General features: G+C 36.7%; 1 protein-coding gene across 2 annotated transcripts in view; it reads left to right on the top strand.

Annotated features, from left to right (window-relative positions):
* TNFRSF19 (TNF receptor superfamily member 19) overlaps nucleotides 1–14081 on the top strand; it is a 65371-nt gene extending 51290 nt beyond the window's left edge. For both annotated transcript variants that reach the window (XM_062577278.1, XM_062577271.1), the window contains 5 exons: nucleotides 4166–4330; nucleotides 5560–5685; nucleotides 6494–6596; nucleotides 8774–9174; nucleotides 11694–14081. In XM_062577278.1, the coding sequence (XP_062433262.1) occupies nucleotides 4166–4330; nucleotides 5560–5685; nucleotides 6494–6596; nucleotides 8774–9167 (788 nt within the window). In that variant the 3' untranslated portion in view covers nucleotides 9168–9174; nucleotides 11694–14081. The remainder of the gene's footprint in view (nucleotides 1–4165; nucleotides 4331–5559; nucleotides 5686–6493; nucleotides 6597–8773; nucleotides 9175–11693) is intronic.
* Nucleotides 14082–23988: the final 9907 nt, after the last annotated feature.

Here is a 23988-nt window from a genome sequence, read left to right as displayed (position 1 = left end):
TACTGCAGTTCAGTTGACAGGCAATAACTTGTTAAATTATTGTGACCTGAGGGTATGTCTGCGCCCTTAACTCTTGTCAAACTAAGATTGATAGTACTATCAATCTTACGCTTAAGAAAGCATAAAGGTAATGGGCAAGCATCTTTTTATAATAGGCAAATGCTTTTTTCCCCCTCTCTTGACTAGCAATACCCATATTCAAGAATTAAACCACAACATTTTGATTTATTTTTGGATCCTATTTTCAGTTTTGATTTTAACAGATGGCCTTGTCCAATATTACCAAGTGTAGTTTTCATTAACTTTATTTTATTGAATAACCCTCCTATGGTTAACATTGAATTGATGTGGTAACAATAGTTTTTAAAGAAAGCCCAGACATATAATTCTGCATTTTATCCTCCTCAGTTTCAGTAATTATTTACTGTATCCATGGAAGGAACATAAAATGTTGTGAGTTCTGTTTTCAGATGGTTAATCTACCACAGAAAACTTTCTTTTAGTTACACTGATTTCAGTAGTGACTGTAACTAATCAAGATTCTAAGAAAAAATTCTGAGAAAATAAACATGAAGTACATGATAAAGGAAGTCTTTTTACATTTTGTTCAGTCTCTGGTTGTTTGGTATAATTGGCTGAAAAATCAACTATTCTGTTTACTGGCAGACCTTATAGTGATACAGCTGGGATTCATATGTTCTGTCTCACCAGAGTTATTGATATTTAACCATCTTGGTTTAACAAATCTTTACTTTCTTTTAAGAACTACACCTTTGCATAAACTGAGATTGGAATGTACTATTGGTTAGTCAAGGAAAGACTGTATATTTAGGCTTATGTCTCAAAATTATACAAGAGGCAGTCTGATATTTTGGGTAATTCTTTTGCACTAACACAGTTCCAGAATATGTTAGAGCTTAGAAAGACTTAGAAAAAGAAATTTATTTTTTAAATAAAACACATTTATAGTATTATTTTTGAAATGCATAGTATGTAGATGCTTTCAAGAATCATAAAATAGCATGCACCTCTTCCCTTCTTTCTTAATATATCACTTCCAATTTACAAAGTATTTAATTATGTATTTAAATTTAATCATGTGCCTGAACCCCACAGATGCAAGTGTAAGTTCAAAGTTTAACAAATACTTGCTCTATGAAATAGGACATTAAGTCTGTGACTCTGAAAAGGAAGAGAGTTTATGAAAATGCATATATATCTGAATAACATTGAAACAGAGTTTAGTAACTCCCAGCAGGCCGCTTTTACAATAGCAATTCACTTCTGAAATGTTGGTCTCTGCAGGGAAGATTGCTATCATTATAATTAGAGCTACAGTACAATAGACTGCTCATAGTAGCTGTTCTAAAAAGTTCTTTGAAGGTGAAGATGAGTGGTAGACATTCTCAGGAATAGAAAGTTGCTTTCTCAAGTTAAAAAAAAAAAAAGAACTTCAAATAAAATAAATAGCTAAATGGCTAAAATATATTCCAGTTTTTCCTTGGAATATTTAAAAGAAAATTGTATTTCTGGAGGATTTGAATGTTGCCAGTGAGCACAAAAAAAAAAAAAAATAAATGGCATTTGTGGTTTCCCAGAGGAAATATAATATGTAATTTTATTTGTAAATAGATACATTTGGGAGCAAATGAAGAGATGCAAGTAAAATAGCCTTACCTTTGATGATTTTGTTCTATTTTTGTTTTCAAAATTAACGATATTTTTTTCTACTGATTATGAAGACTTAAATTCTAAAAATTCATTAGTGCTTTTTAGGTAGGTTCACTAGCACAGGTAGGTATACTGATATGAAAATTATTTGAAGACATTCTGATCAATTAATATCATCAGTGTTTTTATTGACTTGTTTATAAGTACTTGTCCATGGTGTCCTTCAGCTTCTAAAGACTAGATCAGACAAGTGACCAAAACTGAAAACCTGGTGTCCCTGATGGTCATGACAAAGCTAGCAAACGTTGTTGTATAGATGGCTTTTATAATAATTTTACTACTTCTCACAGAGTTACATCCTGGAAGTTCACAGATCAGGCAGAAACTGCTGCGTTCTGTTAAAGCTGTGAACCTGAAACTGCTACTACAAGAATCCTAGAAGCTGAGTGAAAAGTTTTCTCTGTGGAAGATTGTAATGCTCCTGCCAAGAGTAGCTTTCAAGTGATGCAGAAAAGATTACAGTACTGTTGGGGTTTTTTTGTTTGTTTGTTTGTTTTTTTAAATAACATTGAAGATCTGGAAAACAGATCAGAGTACTTAGCTCTGTGAGCAATAGGTTTTATAGAAGAACATATAGAAAAGGACAAGTAATAATTCTCTAAAGTAACAAGCGAAAGTACCTCTAACCATGAATTGGAAGTGGGAGGAGCATTTCTATTGCTATCTGAAACACAAATAATAGATAGATCATCTGCCATAATAATGAAAATGCTGAAATTTCAGTATGAGGACAGAGTTTCAAAATGCAGTTCCAGTTCATGTAGGAGACTTCAGTCTCTTTATTGACTTGAGTTTTGAGATATGCTTTTTTTTAATAGGCTAGTCTCGTTTGACAAGTTACAATGACATTAAAAAAACCTGCTCTAAATTTTTTATCTACAGCTTTGATCTTACAGTAGAATGCAGTAGTACAAAACAGAGGTAAATAGAAATATTAGAGCAGATGCTAATGCAACATCAAATCAAGAAATTAATAACTGGCATTCTTTCTTCTGAATGCTAACAATGATCTGACCCCTCCACAGTTTTGTATTGCCTCACTTAACCAGCAACTGTAACTGTAATTCACAGAAAATGTTTTTATTTATTTATATTTTTAATTTTGTTTTCTTCATTTCTTAGAAGTTAACGTTTTCTTTTGTGCAAGTGATCTGCAAACAGAATTGAACATAATGAATTTGTTTTTCAAAAGTAATACCTAGTTATTTGGCAAGCAATGTACTCATTATAACAAAGCCATACAGTATTCTAAATTCTTTGGTGCCCAAATACATTTTTGGTATATGCAGAGGAAATACCATAATTATTTGTGAAAAAAACTCCTGAGTAATATGATTCCATTGATTGCACTAACAAAATTATCCTGTTCTCTCTTGCTATTTTTATATTGCAGATTTAGAATAACAAACTGTTACATGCAGAATTTGATTTGTGATTTTCATATACTCTGGCAGACATTTATCTCCCAATTAAAAGTTATGACAGCGTGGATCATTTCTTAGGAAATTATAGTCTTTAGGTTTTAACCAAAGACTTTCTGAGAGAAATAGGCACATTTCACTTATTTTCATAAGTTAATAAAATGCAGTTTGTGTTTTTTAAAAAATTTGCTGCCATGGAAATACTGAAATTTTTGTTCTTATTCTCATAAAATATTGTTGATTAATATGGCCTTCAATGTAGATTGAAACAGATGACCTATCAAGATTAATAAATTCTAAAAAAAAAGAATTTAATTTGAAAAGACTTCATAATTTAAGATAGCTTCAATAGGTGCAGTTAGATTTTTGATACTGTTCATATCTTTTACACTTGTAACAATGCTCTTCAAAGCTAGAGATATTATTTGTATTAAAAACTATCATTGCATAAAGAAAGTGGAAGTCCTAGGTTTCATTTGAGAAATGACCATGGTGTCGTGACATATGCAACAAAGCAAAATGGTACCTTTGACAGCATCTGAACAACTGCAGGCTTCTTGGTTCTTAGGAAGCTTCTTTATTAAGGGAAGTTTGTGTAATTTTGACTCCCTCTAGTGGATAGCCTTCTCAGCTATACAGTGGGATATGTTCTCAATGCTAAAATCATCCATTAAAAATTAAGAGGTCTTTATTTTCATCGTGAAGATCTGATTCTATTCTCATGGACAGTTAGAATGTCCTTGAATTGTCCAGTTAGGTGCACATAACTTCAACTATTGTGCATTCATTTAGTAATCTATTTTTTTAAAAAAACACTTTTTTTCATAGTGCAATTGCTGATAAAATATCTGTCTATATATACAACTAATATTTATACATTAGCAAATGGAACAGCCTTTTTTTTCCCTACGTTAAGAATCTTTTCTAATTTATTTCCTAGACTTCCACTTACATGAATATATATTGCTAAAATTTTTATATTATACTTTAATTATTGTTTAATCTTATTGCAGGTTCCACCAAAGTAAACCTTGTGAAGATCCCATCAACAGCTTCCAGTCCTCGAGACACTGCTCTGGCAGCTGTTATATGCAGTGCACTTGCCACAGTGCTTTTAGCTCTTCTTATTCTTTGTGTTATTTATTGTAAGAGGCAGTTTATGGAGAAGAAACCAAGCTGTAAGTTTCCAACTGTTACTGTCTCTTTCTAATATTTATATACCAATATCAATTTGGCAAATAGTTTTGTAGATAAAAAAGTAAATAAGATGGAGGATCAGTACATTACAGCATTCAGTGGAGTTTAGCTTTGAGATGAACAAGCTAACACAAGCCTAAGACTATAATTTTATAAGTTTACAGGAGCTCAGTGTAGGTGTTCCAGCTTTTGCTGAGAAACTGCTGTGCAAATGTCCAGAAATAGTCCAGTCGCATTAATTCTGTACCATACTTTCTTAGAGGCTGTATAGGTAATATTTGGACCATTTGGGATCTAAGCTGGAATGTCATCACAGAGTTGCAATGCATGCGTGGACATACCAACCTGGGGGATATCTGCATCACATTCCATTGTGAAATATAGATTGCCTCAATGAAATAATGAATGTAGTCAATGGAGATAGGTTCATCATTAATGGAGTCAACTCCAGTTGGAGTTGTAAAGTAAAAAGAAAACCAAAAAAGCCAGTTCATCAGTGTAATCCGCAGATTATTTAAAATAAACATTTTCAGGCCTATAATTTAAATTAAAAAAGAAAAAACTGAAAAACACTGTGGTTCCCATTCATCATTTTAAAAATCATTTATTAAAATATTTATATAATATTTGACAAATCCTAGATGTCGAAAAAGAATATCAACAAGGTGTCAGTGCTTCCAGCACAAGCAAAAATACAAAGATTCATAGAGGACAGAGGTATTGTAAGAATTGTTCCCTGCCTAGGAGATGCTTTACAATATAGATTTTAAGAAATTAAATAAGTTAAATCTTCAGTTAGTGAAATTTAGTAGCTAATTTGCTCAGGTCTACAATTAGATAGAGTAAATGAAGTCTGCTGTTAGTATAAAGCTCTTTAAGATAACATAAACAAAATTCCAGATATTGAAAGCTGAATGTAGAAATTTTCAAACTGGAATCACTGAGAAGCATTAAGCACTGAGAAAATGTAAAAACAAATAAGGCACACTCTCAAATTATCATTAAGATAAGAGCAGAAGATGTTCTAGGATTTGCTGCAAAGTTTGTGGTTTGCATAATGTCAAACCACATCATCATAGTGGGTCTTTCTGTTTGAAAAACCTATGGAAAAACTGTACACTATGACATTGATTATTCTGTGAATATAGTAGACTGAACAAGAAAAAAGTTGTCATTTACTAATATATATTTTCATTCATTTTGCACAAAGGGTCTCTGAGATCACAAGATATTCACTACAATGGTTCTGAATTGTCGTGTTTTGATAGACCACGGCTAAATGAGTATGATCACAGAACATGTTGCCAGTGCCAGAGAGGCACATCACAGACATGTGGTACGTGATATCTACTTCAGTGTGACTTCACAGAACAGGAGTAATCCAAGCAGCAAGAGCTAATAATGAACATTTATCTAAGCTTGCGTTGTGACATTTAGCTTTAACTACAAAGCTAATATTGTCAAATTAGCATTTGTCCTTTTTAATTGGGAATGATCGTAAATGTCATAAGAAAAAGACTTTCTCAGGAAACATATAGAGTTTCTAAATAGCTATTTGGCTATGATTTTTCTCCTATTTTTATTCAATGACCCTTCACTTAAATAAAAGCCTCTTTAGATGTATATTTTATTTCTTTCTGATAAAAATAGCACTAGATCTGCCTTTGAGACTTAAATTGATATGAATGATATGCCAGACAGAATATAAAAATGTAGTACTGACTCTAAAACACACTGAAAACTGGAACAATTCATGTATCAGAACATACGCATTTATGACATTTATCAATATATAATTTAACGTAAAAACACAGGCTTAAATATCATTCTGCTGCATTAGCCTTCAGAATGCAGTATTTCCTCCCTTATGTACCTAAATGAAAAGTAAATTAGAAAGTAGATATTCAAATTATCATGACTGATGTCTGCATTATTCTTGGAGTAAAGGCTTAACTTTTGTAAGAAACTCTATTTTAAAGTAATAAGTGAAAGAACCTTTGTTTTGCAATAAGAAATATCTTTTCTCAAGCCATACATTATAATATAACTGGCAAAATAATACTCAAGTTTGAAAGAGTACGAAAACTGCATTTATGCACAGCTTTTAGTACATTTTACATTGTTAAATCAAGTTTTATCTTTAGGACCAGTTCACTTGATTCCATCATTGTGTTGTGATGAGACCTGTAGCATGGAACACAGCAGTCATAGCTGTGTTTTCCACTCGCAGACTACACTTCATGAAAGGTAACGTGGTTTTATAAATGTCTATTGGACATTGCCTATTTCCTGTGTAATCAAATTGATATTTATACAGGATACAGAAAATGTTTGGAGCTGAGCAAAGGATTTTGAAGAATGGCAGTCATATCTTCCTGTTTATAGTGAAAAATCTTGAATTTGATGAAGAAAAAATATTATTGTTCCAGTATTAGTTAATAAGTGTTGAAGTGTTAGATTAGTTTCTCTGAAGAAATGACTTACATCTCTTTACAAGTCAAATCTCTTCAAGTAGATAGTCTTCCTCTTCTTCATGCTACTTTAGAGGTTTTGGTGACCCCCTCTTCTGGTGCAGGTTAGCAAAATGCTGTATAATCCCATGAATCTGGGGGGGATTAGGTACAGTTTATAAGTATCATGAAGCTTTTCTTTTTTTAGAAACTTTTAATGACTGTGAGACTTGAAGTATATATAGTATTTCTAAAATTTCTATCAGAGTGTAACAATTATTTGCTCCTAATCAACTGAATGTAAATACAGTATTAGTTATTTATATGTTAGTTCCATGAGTTAAATATATAAAATATAGTTGTTTGGTTACAGATTTTATCACAGGATGTATTTATTTCTTTTAACTAGAATTATTTTCCATGTAAGGTTTAGATTGGTTTCCAGCTGTTTTGTTCTTGTAAGGTTTAAATTGTTTTCCAGCTGTTTTGTTCTTGTGGCCAAATATAACTAAAAACGTAGATGCAGCTTCTTAATAGGTATTGTTTATGCAAGGTGGCTTAGTGACCTAAGTATAAGATGCAAAATACCTAAATTTTCTATAACAATTTGTTCAAATGCTAGCAAAGTTGGGTCATCCCTTTATACCACCAAGACTGACAAATTGAGAGTTGTGTAATTTGTGAGGGGTCTTTTGCTTAAAGGTTTAAAAATAAATATCATATCCATGTTATGTAGACATCAAAGTTCTCATAGTTCCTTCCAGTAGAAATGGAGTTTGCTCCAATTTCCTGTGCCAGAATAATGTATTTCCTTCCATTGTGATGCAATGTCCTGACTGTTAGCTTCATCTGTAAAAATACTTAGTGTATACATCTAAGCTAATGAAGCATCATGTTTTGGAAATGAGTAAGGCTGCTAAATACTGTTGTTATAAGTACTATTAATATGGGATGAATTTTGATCACACAGATTATTACTGTGTATCAGACTCATGGCCTTTACAGTTTTATAAATCCAATAGACAGTTTTTGGAAATAAAACATACCAGTGTAACATTTTTTATGTTGTTAATACTTATTTTAGTGTATTGCATTAAAAAAACTTTACTGAAGTTTCAATAGAGACAGGTGTGTGTAGTGCATTCAAACAAGTCATTGTCACCATGAACCTTAAGTACACTCAAGTTAGGCTACTGAGTTTCTACTTCCCCTTTCTTCCATTTTGCATAAAATAAAAATAACCCTTAAAACTTCTTACAATTTTTTAATATTATGACTTTACCACATGAAAGAGAATTGGAGAAAAACTTTTTTTCCACCTTTTGAAGGAACTGAAAAGTTTTAAGTGAATCGATGTTCAATATGAAATCATGCAGATAGAAGGAATCTCTGGCAGTCATGTAGTCCATTCCCTTCTCCCAGTCTGGATCCATTTTACTTCTTTTATTCCTATTATATATCTGTCTAGCATCTTTTTACAAAAGCTAGTGTTGGAGATTCCACAGTCTTCCCAAGTATCTTTCTTACTGCAATTTAAGCCTGTTACTTCTTGTCTTAACCCCCACCCCAGAAGTATGTATTGGAAAACAAATAAATTTCTTCTGCTTTGCAGTAGTCTTTTTGTGTCTGATCACTACTGCAGTATTTTTCCATGCAATTTTTTTTGTTCTTTAGACTAAAACAATGCCAACTTAGTTCATATTTGCAAGAGCCCTGAATTCACTGTGTGAAGGCCTCTAGTAATACTCTCTACCTTTCATAGTGTTCTCCAGAGCTCTCTTTTTTCTCTGATGGAAGGACAAACTGTCATTCCTTTCAAAAGAATTTTTTGTGCATGATACTTCTAGGGTATTGGTTCAGTTTGCCCCAGTTTTATCAGCTTGAACTAGCTGTCATTATAAATGACAATAATTACAATATTGATATTATTTTCTAGAATGCTTTTGAAACCATGTGTCTTTTATTTTTTTACAGGGCGTCTGATTCTGTTGGAGAAATGATTCCTACCTTCCTTGGTTCTCTTTCACACTCTACCTGTGGAGACATTTCAGATGCTTGGCCTCTTATGCAAAACTCAGCTTGCTGTGACAGCATCTCTTTCTGTGAATCATATTCTGAACTGGCTGGAGGAGCTCCAAATTCCTGCAGTCCTGCGACTGAAAATGTAGCCACTGTTGAGTCAGATAATGACCAGGAACTAAATGATGTACTTATTTCAGCTGAGTCTCATGATGGAAACATTGCAGAGTCCTTTGAAATCTCCAAACATAGAACATACATAGAGTTTTCATCACTTCAGAACTCAGTGGCTGCTGAAAAAACAGCCAAAGACAAGCACAATGGAACAGCAAAAGACTCCACAGACTAATTAAGAGGTAAGATATGTAACGACAAACAAGGAGTGAGAATGTAGAAGTCCTCCAGGAACATAGAGCTAGGTGAAATAGGATTATGAAAAACTGTAAGACTATGTTCCTCCACAGATTACACCTATTTATTGCTAAGGTAAGTTACATCCTTATAAGAGATCCAACACTTTCATTTTTTAATATCATTGACTGAATGTAAAAGCTGTTATCATTCAAATTGTAATGTTGAGATAGTGTGAACCAGAACACAAGTACACTAGTTAGTTTTTATTAGTTTTTTTTCATTAAATTTCATTGCAGACCATCAGTAGAATAACGTTATAACTAAACTATTATGTGAGGCTGGTCTGTGTTTTTGAGGGAATAAATGAGGGCTTGACTGTTCATCTTAAAGGAAAAATAAAAGACTTGTAAGGAGTCATCTAAAAATATGCACAAAGGCTTCTCTGTGTGGTTACTACAGAAGAAACAGAAACAGAAGAGATAATCAAATGCCTTTTAAAGCTATTCATATTCCCTTGTCATCAAATATCCCTTGTCATTCTATGAGTTTGCACATGCAATATAAACATAATTTAATCTAAAAAAAAGGCCCCATGTTTCATTAATTCTAAGAGTAAACTCGGATCTCAGGTCAAAATGAGGAGGAATAAACAACTGTCTCCACTATAATAATGTAAACATCTTAAAAAGTCACTCTGCTACTGCATGGTTATTACATCTTTTTGAACATTAGGTATGTTCTGTATTTTAAAATGGTGTTTTATGCTGTTGGAAGTAACTTGAAGCAACAAGTAGCTAATCTGTGAGAGGATCCCAAAGTTTTGCTTTGCACTCATGTTATTACTCAGTGGTTATGTAGATGTTGGCTGTAGAGGTGAAATAATCTCCTATGCATGCACACAGACACAGGAACAGAAGCAGTTGCCATTGGTATTAATAACCATCAAATTTAATTAAGAAAATTATTCTATCTGTAATTATGAAAATTTCAGGTCATCTGTGGAAATAAAACAACCTTCCTTTGATCCTCTTCCATTCAGTTTTAATGCTGCTTTCTTTTTGTTCTTAAATAAGACGTAGAAAGTAATTAGTATCTAACAAAAATATGAATATGCTTAAAACATGTGAATGCAATAGTTTAATTCTTTGTAAATCAAGCCTTAATTCTTTTCGTGACATTTTCAAGAGGAGAAAAGGAACTAGAGTGATAGGAAAACAGGAAATTTTTGCTATAGATTTCAATTGAACCAGTATATCACCCTTAAAATCTATTGCTTTCACTGAAAATATCAGCCTTATCTAAGTCACATACTGTTTTCTCAATATGCTATTTACCGTTTACTATAAAGTTTGGAAATGCAACGTATAGTTTTGTCTGTAACACTGGAAGATGAATAGTCAGTAACGTCTTATCACTGCGGGTGCATGTGGCGTATAAGCATTTCTCATAGTTCTATTTTGACACATTCCAAATATAATTAGGCAATACTCATATTCTCTAGGTGTATACAGAAAGGGATAATGGCATGATTATGACTGTAAATCTCTGCACTTCTACTTCCCTGTTTTTCAGAGTTTATCAATGAACTTGAACACTCTTTTGATGTTTTAAGGGAATATATTTCCATATTAACATGATAAAAATTTGTGTGTTTTTTCCCCTTAAACTGAGCATCAGCTTAAAAGATACATGATTAATATGATTTAGAGTTTTTACTAGATGAACAGAAGCACAGAAATTCAAAATATCACTAAAGAAGTTAATTTATATTTCACCATGTTTATTAGGATGTATAAATTGTAAATTTTCTTACTGATTAATGTAAGTATAAATATGTAAAAATTTTAATTTGACATTTCCAAGTCATTCATTCTTTGATGTTTATGTGCCATCATGTATTACTGTTGAGATTTGAGTATAGTTATGAATAAGCAAGATGGTTTGGGTGGATTGGTTTTTCTTCATTTATTTCTTCTTTATTAGACTTCATTGATTTATTTTGTACAAAGTCTCCATACTCAAAATTTACACGACATCATTATATATGCATTTTTGATGCAGAAGATTCAGCAGCATTTGAGAGACTGGACCAGGATTAGGTTTACCTGAGTCATATTCCCAGTCTTGCCTCTAATCTACTGTACAACTCCAAGAAAATTATTACCTCTCAGTCTACTTTCTTTTCTTCCTTTTGCCCTTAATCTTTCTTATCTTTTTAAACTATTTTGACAGAAGTTTGATATTTTTAATACTCATTGATTCATTACAGTTTTACATAGGGCCATAGCACATTATTATATCACAAAATATATAATAACTTTGAGTAAAGTATCAGAAGATAGAAGATATTTTTAGTTGTGTGAATAAAAATTTTAATACAGGTTCAGACTTCAGGTTTAGATGAATTTTTGCAGTAAAGAAAGTGAATATAGCAGTATTTTCTTAGCATTTAGTCAAGTGTAGAAGTACATACAGATTTTTTATGAGTTTATGTAACCACTATTGTATCACTTTCTTTTAGGAAGCCAGGCCATCTCTCTCAGCTTCCCTAATGCTCCTCTGCCAGTTCTCATCAAACATGGTTTGGTCCTCAACATTGTATGGTTTCAAAATCAGTTGAAAAAAAATTGGCAGCATTTCACACCTTCCAAGCAGTTGCATCTGAGCCGTAACAGCTGTAAAGTGGAACTTCAAGGAGCATCTGAAGAGAATCCTGAGAATGAATCCATGATCTTTGGCATCTCCTTTAAAAAAAGAACCTTTTATTCTGTCTGAGTCTCACAAAGTCTGGTGCAGTGAGCTTAAAAGTATGTGTAAATATAACCAAAAAATGAAAATACCGTAGTATGTTTGGATGGGTATCTTAAATACGGCTACAGATGTCAGAAAGCATGGGACAAGACTGCCAGTTTTCAGCTTGCAAATGTATGCATGCATGTATGCATTAGGATTTTTTTTTTTACTGGTTCTGATTTTAACTCAGTTTCCTGCTGTTGAAGGAGTTAAAAATGAAACGCTTCTATTTATGTAAGGATCATCTGTTGAGAAACTGAAGCTTTTATTATGTATTACATTATAGTCAATAAGCTAGTTTGGAGAGTTAAAGAAATTGCATGTTACAGTATGTATGGTTGAAGCTCCCTCCATCCAATTATTACACTTGTGGGAGGGGGCATTGTTTTGTTTAATATAGCAGGAGCTTAGCTTTAAATTAGATTTAGTTTAATGAAAGTCAGTTAATGAAAGTCAGCCATATAGATAGGGATTTTGTGTTTAATTGGTAGGCTCAGTACTGGAAGACAGCACTTGTTGTTATAGCATGTAGCTTTTGGATGTTGAAATAATAATCATCTGTCACACCAAAATGTCAAACTATAGCAGGTGTGCCATGAAAGTATTCATAAAATGAGAGCTGTTACTAATTTTTTGTAGTAATGGATTATTTTCGAGGGTCAAGCTTCATGGTGACCTAATCCTTTCATTTGAACAGACCTTCTTTTCATTCATTTCACTCTCTCGTTTTCACTGTATTATTTTCTGTAAATTACTTTTTTTCACGCAAAATATAAAATGATTTCATAACTTTTTTCAAAATACCTCTGAATTGAATCCTCAACCTAGGCACACACCTGGGAAATTATTATTTTTCTGCCCTAATTGTTGTTCACAATTCTTTTAAACTAGAGTTTGTCACACCATACACTAAAATGTCATTTGTTCTGTAGGCATTTTTTAACCTAAAATAGTGTTCACTTCTGTGCATAAATCTATAACTTCTACTGAAAGCTGCATTCCGCAGGCTCAGATCTGTCAGTTGTGAACTCTGGTAAATATTCTTTAAAGTACACCGTGTGCCTTGACAAAAGCAAAGCAATCAGTAAAACAAATGCAAGTTTACAATAAATATTACACATCTTTCCACACATAGTTTGTATGGCAATGGAAATGATGAGACAATATTCATATTCCATAGCGGAAAAAAATGTTTGCTTTGAAACACCCAGTAGAAGGTTGAACATGCACAGGAATAGTTAGAACCAGAATAGGCAACCAAGGCAATAAGATACTTTGGCCAAACCCATGAGATTATTCATGTGTGCAAAAATCATGACTAACAATTGTCAAATCTGAACCAAATAAGTGAATAAATTACATAAATGATTTTTTTAATGTGGTAAAGACCACCTTTTGGTTGCTGATATAGTAGAAGAATATGCAACTGTACAAATAGTACAATTATTCTACTACATAAATTAAAGAATATATACAAATAAAATTGGTTTGAATAGTTTCTTTGGATGCTTTCATACATTGAAGAAGTGACAAAATACTATTTTCACTACTTTTGCATGAAAAGATGTGTGCTTTTTTGTATATAATTTGTAAATAAGAAAAATCCAATGTGCATTTCAGTATATGGCAAGATATTTTTAGAACATGTGGAAATTTAACTTTTCATTAACAGCAGTTATTTAAAATGCTATGTTCAAAAATTTTGCCAGCATCTGCCACAGTAAGTATGTTTTCCCATTGGAATTTACACTTTGTATAATCCTTTTTGTCCAGCAACTCTAGATAAAAGCACTCATTCTTTAAATGAGTGACAGGCAGCTTGAAAGCAAATTGGGAGGAAAAATGAAGAGTGTTTTTTAAATATATATGTATATTATGTATATACTTTTTTCCTTAATTTAACCAAATTGGTCTTTTTTATATTGCCTGTGGCAAGCAATGTTGTATATGCCAATAGAAAACATACATTACCACCACATTTACACTGTCTGCATATCACTTCTAGGGGCTTACAGTGCTGTTTTAAATGCTTCTTTGAAGAATCTAAATTAAAGTCATGTATAAATCATTTTGTTATACTTTTTCTACTTGTGAATAAAATATTACATGAATTGCTCTTGGTTTATTGTTTTCAAATTAATAATGATCTATGCAAAGATAGTGATCAGGTCTTCAGATATTTTTAACAAAATTCTCTATAGATTTAATTACAGACTACTGTATTAAAACTGCAATGATTTGGTACATCTTTATTTTGAGATGCATGGTATTTAACTGTAGCATCATTCCCCAAGCTGAAGGACCTTCACAAAGCAATAAGTTAACATCAATCCTTAAAGTCATGGTACTTCAAAATCTTTTCAAAATTTTTCTTCTCAGTGAAAAAAAAATCTGATGAGCAACACAAATTGCTTTCTATATAATCCTTTTGAAAGGAAACCCAAGTACTCCATGTGCTAGACTGCTTCAGACAAGGTATGTACATGATGAGAGTAGCTGCATTTCAGAAAACAGAAAAGGATGTATTAATCAGTGCACCGGTCTAGCAGAGAAACAGAACATGCAGTGTAGCAGTACAGCAGCTAAAAGTGATTTCAAGTCTTGGCTGAAGTAATGGAGAATTAGAGAATATTGGTAGAGAGCACTGATGGCCCATTACTAGTGAGGGCATTCTTCGAACGTTGTCCGAAAGGGTTATGTGTTGAAGAAGTGTTGCGGAAATTGAATGCTATAGCAGTGAAAGGCGATACAAATTCAAATTATTAAGATAGGGATGACATGGTTTAATTGACAGAGCACTGGACTGAGAAGAAAGAGAAATATGTGATTTGATAATTGTGTATGACTAAGTGATTTCTTATGGTAAAGACATAAGAAGCAGTGACTGGAAGCTGAATCCAGATAATGGTGTTAGGTAACATAAAACTAGGTTGTCTGTGGCAGAAAATTTGTAGCACTGTTGTTTTTTAATGGGAAATCTCTCTCAGGATAATGTGAAAGATGCTCTATCCCTGTCTCTCAGAAGGGCCTACTTTATGCTAGCAAATTTAGGTTAGTTTTTTTTTCCTTGTATTGCTGGTACTGTCTCCAGTCTTTTAAATACCTAACTTAGAGCTTACGTAGGGAACACCTACCCGGAATTGCGAGGGCTCCTTTTAGTACTGTGCCCGTGTGCTATGCTCCTCACTAGTCTGCTGCTTGTCTTCTGCTGAGACTGTCAAAAAAGTCAGTCCACTTCATCATCTCACCCAATCATCCTTCTAGTTCAGGTAAACGGTATGCCAGGAAAAAAAACAGTTTTATGTTTAGTGCCTGTTAAAGCCTAATGTATTTAACTTTCCAAAGAGATTGTTCATATTATGTCTTAACCTTTACGGAAGGAATAGTCACTCTTTAACAGATAAGAATCAGTCTCTGGAAGGTGAAACTAAACAGTTCCAAACTGGAAGTAAGGCAGATATTTTTAACATGAATAGCATACAGGCCTCTTACGTAAGGACATGATGAAGTCTATACCATTGGACAACTACCTCAAAACTGCATATTTTTCTAAAAGAATCATGTTAGCCCTTGGCAAAAGCTATATAGTTTGGTATAGAAAGCAGAGGGTGATAGTCTGCAACTTGTTACGCAGGCTCTCATTTTTCATCCCTTTTATTCCTGTATTTATACTTAAAAAAAAAAAAAAAAAAAAAAAAACAGACACTGCACTGCAGCACTGAGATGCATACACAAGCAGAGATAAATTCAAAATAAGTGAAAGTTCCAAGCACTTCAGCTGTATATAAACAGCAACAAGCTCATATTTTCAAATACATTTAGATTTTTGACTCTTTCTTTACCTACAGAAAACTGATAAGTGACTATTCAACAAAATAATAGTCCAATCACATAGTGTGCATCAGCACAGACGAGTTTACTGTGTTTGCAGGTCATGATAAGTTTACAAAATTTGTTAGTGCCACTTCAGTGAAAGAGGCTTAAGTTAATGTTTCACTTGGCGTTTACTTTGAAAAAAGGTGGTGAGCACTGTCATCTACAACAGCTCAACTCTCACATAAGGATTTGTTAATCTAAAATAACTCAGTGGGGTGTGAGGCTAAGCAGTCTCAAAAATACCCATGTTTTTATTTGTCAGGTGGGAGCCTGAAGAACACACAATCTAGACACAGTTGAAGAATGTTTTAAATCTGCAAAAGATGCTATTAAAACTAACACCAGCAATGGCTAGCTGTAAAGTTAGCCACACCACGAGGGTCAGTAAGAGCTCAAGGAGCCAAACATCCTGCTTCAGCGGTTGCATATGCACAATGAAATTAAGACCACATACACGTGTGGAAACCAAATTTTAACACCAGATCAGTAGGCTGGGGGAGTGGTTTGATTCAGGGGATGAGCTAACCCAAAGACCTCGTGAAGCTTGTGAACCTGCAAAGCAGCACATGTCAATTTTGTTGGTTCACTGTCACCTGTTTGTACTGACAAAGATATAGCTTTGTGGCCATAAGGAATTGAAAAGAAGGTATTTTTTATTAATTATTTTATTTGGAAACAAAAAAATGTAGACAAAAAATGCACAATGCAAAACAAGTTGCATATGTGATCATAAGACTTTCAAAGACTTTGGTCATAGCTGATATAATAACAACATCATTAGCAAGCCTGCAATATTTTTTCTCCAACTGTCTTTCTAAAAGAAGTCTACAAAGAAAAGCTACCTCAAAAAAAAATGTTTTTCCTGATTGCATTACTTTTCAGGGTAATGATGTTTCCTGCCTTTTTTTGCAAGGTAGGCTGCACTGTTAATCCAATACTAATCATCCTAGCATGCTTTCTAGATAGTTTGGCTTTTCTTTTCATTGTGGGCTCTTTGAGGGCCCTGGGTTTGCATTCTTGTGAAGTTCTTCCAAGCAACAACCCTCATGCGTTAAATTAATCCTCTCTCTGACTTTGGTGAGGGAGGTTGAGCTCACTACCTGCAGCACATTCCAGTTCACACACTGCTGCTTTGTTTTGTCTTACAAAAATAATAAATAAATAAGACCCCATCCTGAAGCAAGTGTGTACTGTCTTACAAGCCATGGAGCAGGCTGTGGTGGCATGCTGCATAACAAAGCCATACAATGCACACTTTGTGCTGGCAGGGTGCAATTTAATCCATATTTAGTTTCAGCGTGAGTGTTGATAAAACCCACTTGATCTTCCCATTGCATCCGAGCCATTCTGATTCTGCCCAATAAGGCAGCGCCTTCAATAGGCTAAAATAATAGTGGGTGAATGTGCTAGCGATCCTGCTGGTTTTCACAGCAGCAGTGAATGATGAGATTAGTGGAAATGGTTTCTAATGGTGAACTTCAGAGAGCATAGTTGATTGAGGGCACACTAAGGCTTCTAGCAAGTGACAGAGCTTCAACAGCAGGGTCATGCTGGTACCGTTTAGATTTTTCCCATCATTTGATTTCATAAATTCTTCCTTATCACAGTTGGACTTTTCTTTTTTTCTTCTTTTTTTTTTTTCGTTGATATGACAAAGGGAGATCTGGCATGTTCAGAAGTTTATAAATGACATCTTTTTTTTCTAAAGCACTAGTGGGAAAGCAGGCAAAAAAAAAAAAAAAAAGAAGAAGAAGAATAAGAATAAGAAGAATACAGCTTTGAGAAAGTGCTTAGTCTGAACCTGAGTCTTTGTGAAGCTATTTCTTCACCCCAGGTCCCAGTTTCAGTTTGTGGATGGACAAGCAACATGCTGAATATGCAAAAATTCTCCTATGGTTTTGAGATAATATACCAAAAGCCTTTATGCAATCAACAGTTTAAGGGAGAGCACTGATTTGAATCTTAGGAAAAAAATAAATCATTGTAAGTAAATAAGTCATTTTTATTCACTCAAGATCTATATTACATAGTGAGAGAGGCATTTTTAAAGGTCACTGGAACTTGATGACAAATATATATAAATACAGAATGTATATGTTTACATAAAGGTACTGTAACAGAGCAGGGCTCTGAACTCAGCCCACAATATTCATGGCAAAAAGCTTCTTATAGTACTTGGTGAGATTATTGCACTTATACTAAAAACTTTTAAGCCGCTATGGATTGAGCTAAAAATAAAAGTACCTCCATTAATGTATACTTGATATAGCAGAGCTAGTGTCTTAGATCCTCTGCTTAAGGTGACAAAGACACATTCAGCTAATGTGAATTAATAATAATGTGAAAAAAAAGAAATTAATTTTAAACCCTCAACATTAATTAAAGTTGTACTTTAAAAATTATTTTAAAATTCAGAAGATTTGTTCATCCACTAAGAGGACTAACCTTTTTTCCTATGGGCAAGAACTGTTCCCATTTTATTTTCACTTTTAACTGGCAGGACTGATGGACTCGGGCAGAAGAAACTGTAAAACCTATAAAATCCTTTAGGCGGTATACTATCTATTTTATTGATGGGTTAAAACAAAAAGCAAGCCTATGGATTTTGCCTGTTTTCTCTGGTTCCAGCAGCCTACGGCCTCTGCAGGGAAGAGCCCAAGAAGGCCATGAGTTAGAGCTCCTGTGGCTTTCAACAGCAAATAGATAGGTCTGAGTTTATGCAAGGATGTTGGCAAGTGCCATGATCGAGATTCCTGAACGGATCTGTCTGCCAGATGATGGTCCCTAACACACAGACTGTCATTGACGAGGGCTTGTGACGTTCACGGCCAGAGGATTGCTCTTCCTAGGAAACAAAAGAAGTCTTTTCACTGCCTTCGGGCGGCAGGTGGACCGGGGGCGGAGGGGGAAGCGGTGGTGCCCAAGGCAGCCGGGTGAGAGCAAAGCACGGGACTGACACGGCCGCGGTGCGCCGCAGCTTGTTACGCCTGATTTCTCACTGCAAGGCTCCCAGCTGTGCGGGGATTAGCTGAAAATACGCTTTGAAGCCTGTGTATCCCCCAAAGTGCAATATTATACCTTCTGCAGATGCCTTGGTGCTGTAACTGTGGTGGTTGAGAGCTATAAGCAAAAAGAACTTAATATCTCCTATTAGCTGGAAAAAACCAATGAATAAAACCTTTGGCTTTTGTGCTCGAGGCCTTCTTGGATCTGCTTTCTAATGTTAGCTTGCACACTCTGCATGTAGGTGAAGGCCTGCAGGTACTAAGTCTCGAGGATTTCACTGTAATTCTTACATGATCTTAGGAGGTAGAAGTTACCTTTCAGTTTGGCCTAGTTTTATGTTGCAAGACCTGAAAGAGGGTTTAAATTCCTGACAAAATCTGTTTTCTTCCCAATTACATAAATTTTTTTTTGGGGGGGAGGATAAATTTTACCTAAGTTACGTTACACACAAGCTGCCCATAACAACCCTCCAGTTTCATTTTCTCGTGGGAGAGAAATGCAGTTATTCGAACGCCACCCGGGAGAGAGCCAGGTAACCAGAGGCCGACCCAGGCAATGCTGCTGAGGTCTCTCTTTGGTACTTGAACTCCGAGCATACCAGTCTGGCCAGAGTAAACAAAATAACTCTCTGGCCCAAGTTACAGGTCAGATACGTGCTCTTTCTCGAGCGCCTTAATGTCGTATTTATTTTCTCCAGCTCTCGAAAGCCAGACGCAGGGAAGCTCGAAGCGGGAACGTCCCTGTTGCTCTGCCCCATCCTCTCCTCCCGGCCGCAGTCCCGCGGCTTCTGCAGCCGAGCTGGCCCGCTCCCTTACCGCTGCGCAAAAGTAGCAATATTCAAGAAATCATACTGTTAGCAAGGCAAATAAGCCCAAACTCAGACCAGTGAAGCCACGTGCTTGGGTGCTTAGCTGTGCACAGCCGAGTTGAAAATGGAAGATGAATGTCGACTGCTTAAAATGGTGCCCACATGAGCTGCACAGGGTTTTTCAGCTGGAGAAGCAAAGAACCCGCTAGAGTTTGGCAGGAACCAGCAGCAGCCCCGGCAGGCTCAGGGAGGAGATGCCCTGGGCACAAGGGAGCTGGTCCCCCGAGACCTGCTCACGGCAGGCTGGTCTTTGCTCAGCGTCTTACGAGGGGCGAAGGGATTTTGCATGGGGAACATCATACTCTGTGTTGTGAAGTTTGGTAATAAACAGGAAAATTAACATTAAAAATGAGGCCACTGTTTCAATGTAGAGACGTTCTGTCAGCAGATGATAGTCAAACCGTTTGATCCTTCCACTGAGGACTGTCACACTGCCCCCGGCGTTGCGACTCTGCCTGCCACATAAAAACTCATAGACACTAAGATTTCTTTGCAGAAACCACAATAAAATTTCCTGTAATTTTTGTTAACTTGCCCAACTTTTCCTCATATTCATAAAGCATAGGGAGACGAATATCACCAACCTCCGCCTGCAAATCCTCGTCTCCTGGACGCGTTGCTGGAGAACGCTTAGGAGAGAGCCCGTGAAAGCAGTGTCTGCTGCTACTCCAACCCACAGGCTGCCCAGCAGAGCTGCACGTGTTTTGGAGCGGCCAAAGGCAGGATGCTAGCAAGCAGGAGAGCCTCTTTCCTCCGAGAAAGCAAGCTCCGTGCCGGCTCCTGCGGGTGACTTGCAGCACGGGCTGCTGCAAGCGAGTGACTCTCCAGGGCTGTTTGCACAGAGTAGAAAGTTCCCAGCCCTGGAAATCTGAAAGCTTGGCTCCGGCTCCTTGCCAGGTGGTGGAAACTACAAACTAGTTGCAGTGAATGGTCCCTTCTGTTACCATTGCTCATTCACTTCCGCTCCTGGTAGCAATTAATTCAGTAATTTACTCCTAAACTCTGCTCTTGCTTGGCTTTTTCCTCCCTTTTCTCATTAGGAAGGCTGAGGACCTGCTTTCAGACAGCTTCTGGTGGGCAAGGGTAGATTTGCTGAAGTTATCAATTTCCCCAGCCGCATTTGGCTTTTGCTTGGCTTGGTGGTGTTTTAAAACTCAGGTTCAGACCCTCTGAACACATTGCCTTCTCCATTGCACCGCTTCGGCTTTCGGGCAGTCTCTTCTTCCCAGCTCTGGTTGCTTCCAAACAGCCCCGTCCCGCGCGGCCCGGCAGGCGAGCGGCTGCCGAAGTGCCCTCCACGCATGGTTGGAGGACCACAGCTCAGGCAGCGCAGCGCTGGGGGAGCTGAACGATGCGTGTGTCCGGGTTCAGACCTCCTGGATTCAGACACTCTTCCTCACCCAAGTGCACCTACAGGTTTAACCGCAACCTCTGCCCGGAGCCCCAAGCTCCAGAAAGGCTGAAGAAGTCTTCACTGATACATCTTTTATCCCGGAAAACCTTTACAGACCGGGGAGAGGCCCAAGCTGAGAAGATGCTGCAGGCTGGAGCTGGGCCTGGGCCCGCAGGTCGTGTTGTCCCCTGTGGACTCAGTGGGCCATGGTCGGGGGTGAGGAGTAAGGGACAGGCAAAGGTGCAGCTGGAACAAGTGTGGGTGTAAGCGCTGGTGCAACCTGCAACAGCTGTAATTTTAAGGAGCCCAGAAGAACATATAAATTACATGAGTGGAGCCTCACCCCTGTGCTTGGCCCAACACCTGGAGGCTAATTCGCCATCTGGTTGCTTTAAGTACAGCTATAAAACAAAAAAAGTTTGAAATAGCTTGCTCCAGCAAGCAATATACACTTGATGACACCAAAGTAATAAGAAGGTTGGAACAAGAATAGGTCGGGAGTCGATTTCCTGCTTTTGCAGAAACCTTTCATGAGATTTTGCTAGAGATGTGTCATTTGCCTTTCTTTTCTTTCCTTTTTCTTCTTCTTCTTTTTTTTTTTCTTTTTTGTGTGTGTGTGTGTGTGTTTGGTATTTGTGAGCACCAGCAGTGCTACCCAGCAGGCTAGCATATACTTTTCTAGCAAACTGTGGCGTCTCCACCGACCAAGAAATCAAAATATGCTGAACTGTGAAGTGGAAGTGTCCTAGGAGCACAGGGTATAAGCACACGGGGGCATATCTGCTGGTGGAGGTGGAAGAGCTATTTCAAATTTTGGCCTCTGATGCGCAGGCGATTTATGTGTTTCCACTGGAAATGAAAGCTCTCATCTGGCCTGTGAAGCTCTAATTCCCCACTTAGAGCTTCAGATACTTCTCCTTTTTGAATGAACAGCTGTGTCATGTAGACTTTCTAGTTCAAAACCTACTCATTAGAGCACGTTTCCTGGCCCCTGAATTCACAAAGACATCTGAGCTCTTCTCCGAGTGCCTGGGATGAGGGGGTTAGTCATGCTCGCTACGTCTCCGCTCTGCAAAGTTAAGACTCGCTTGTTGTAAAGGACCATTAATTCCTACGCTTTTCCTGGCCGATCTCAGTGCACCAGCCTGTACCTAACAGTGCAGAATTGCAATTGCACCTTAAATACTGTAAACTTACAACTGAGCAAGCCAACAGCGGTTATCAATTAATATAACTTTGTTCCCTGAAAGCTCATTTGGACCATTTTCATTATTTTTTTTGCACTAACCAGAAATATTTTTATTTGACAGTTTCTTCTTGGGGGGGCAGCCCTCCGCTCTCCTGTTAGAAATGTTTGGATGCTTTCCTTACACCGTTGACCAGCTCAGGAGCGTTTCCAGAGAACAGCAAAAACACCTAAAGAGCCACTTCTTTCAGGGCAACAACCCAGGTTTCTAACAGCTGACCTCGCCTTTCACAGTGAAAGATGCACACAGACTTTGCACAGGCCTTTGCAGAAGCATTTTGCAGATTTACCTGCAAGGTAATGAAGCTGTGATACAACACACCCCAAAATGCCTACAGCTTTTGCTTTTGATTCACAAAAAACAGGAAAGTCGCAGGCAGATTCAGTTTACAATTGCAGTTCAGCCTTTAGTCACTCTCAGGAGCAACTTACAGTTATTTGGTGATTAACCAAGTGTTTCTATATTTTAAGATGTCATGATAGCCATTTGCTTAAGATCAACCATGATTTATTGTTTTTTTATGTTTTTTTGCTTCTCCTTCACACATGTAAATACAGAATATTTTTTTTGTAGCACATGAAGCATTACTATAGAGAGGCACAGATTTAGGAGCTTGGAAGGTCCATGAAACATCACTGTATTGTGGCCCCACTCTTCTGTTCCTCCTTGGATGTCTGCTTGTAGGCAATGCTTGCGATGGGACCTTTAGGAAGGTAGAAGGAAGAGGGACCCAGTCTGACCTTGGACAGTTTTTCTGAGGCACTTGAGCTACCTAAACTGTGCTTTATCCAAGAGAAAAAAAGTTGACCTTAAATATATACACATTGTTGAACACTGTTCTGTAGAGCAGATCTCACATATAACATCTGTGGCATTAAGCTGTGAGACAGCAGAGGCTTGATAGCTCTCCAGAGCTGGTGTGCAGCACTGTAGTCTCATTTTCTCTATTCAAAAATTATTTCTACAGTTACTTATTAATTCTGAGAACAGCTGCAAATCTTTGCCCGTCAGTGCTCATTTTCATTTCCAGCACTTGCTCCACCTTTCTAGTTCTCTGCCTTCATGCTGCTGTTGCTCACCTAACTTGGCAACACCATTTCAAGGCCACTTCGGGACACAAGCATCCCATGCCCTTCTCCTTTCCTGTCTTTGCTGTGAGCCACAGCCTCTTCCCTGTCATACAGGCTTGATGCTTTTGGTATCTCTCATCTGCAAATCCAACCTACCTTATCCTATTCCAGAACCGCATCTCCTCGAACCCGGCTGGCACGCACCGGCAGCCCATGGGCAGCGTGCGGACAGTGAAGCCTTGGACAAGCTATGAGTACAGCTTGTATGTATACGAGCTACGGACACATCTGCAGCAAAGCGCCTCCACCTTGAGGATTCAGAAAAGGGCAGCTTGGACCAACCACCTGACTCCATCATCCAAATGTGTTGCCACTGTAAAATACTTGTACTAAACAACGTTGTACCAACCAGCTTGTGTGCCCTAATAGATCTAATGTGTCTCATTTCCAGCCCATCCTGGGATGGCCTAGTGGCTAAACATTGGACCACAACATGTTTATAACGTACAAAACCAGTTGAGCAGCTCACGGAGGGTGCAAAGTTTATCTGAGAGTCTTTATTC

Source organism: Rhea pennata, chromosome 1 (assembly GCF_028389875.1).
Source record: "Rhea pennata isolate bPtePen1 chromosome 1, bPtePen1.pri, whole genome shotgun sequence".
Classification (NCBI taxonomy): domain Eukaryota; kingdom Metazoa; phylum Chordata; class Aves; order Rheiformes; family Rheidae; genus Rhea; species Rhea pennata.
Note: the sequence above shows the minus strand (reverse complement) of the source record. Positions and strands in the feature narration are given on the sequence as shown.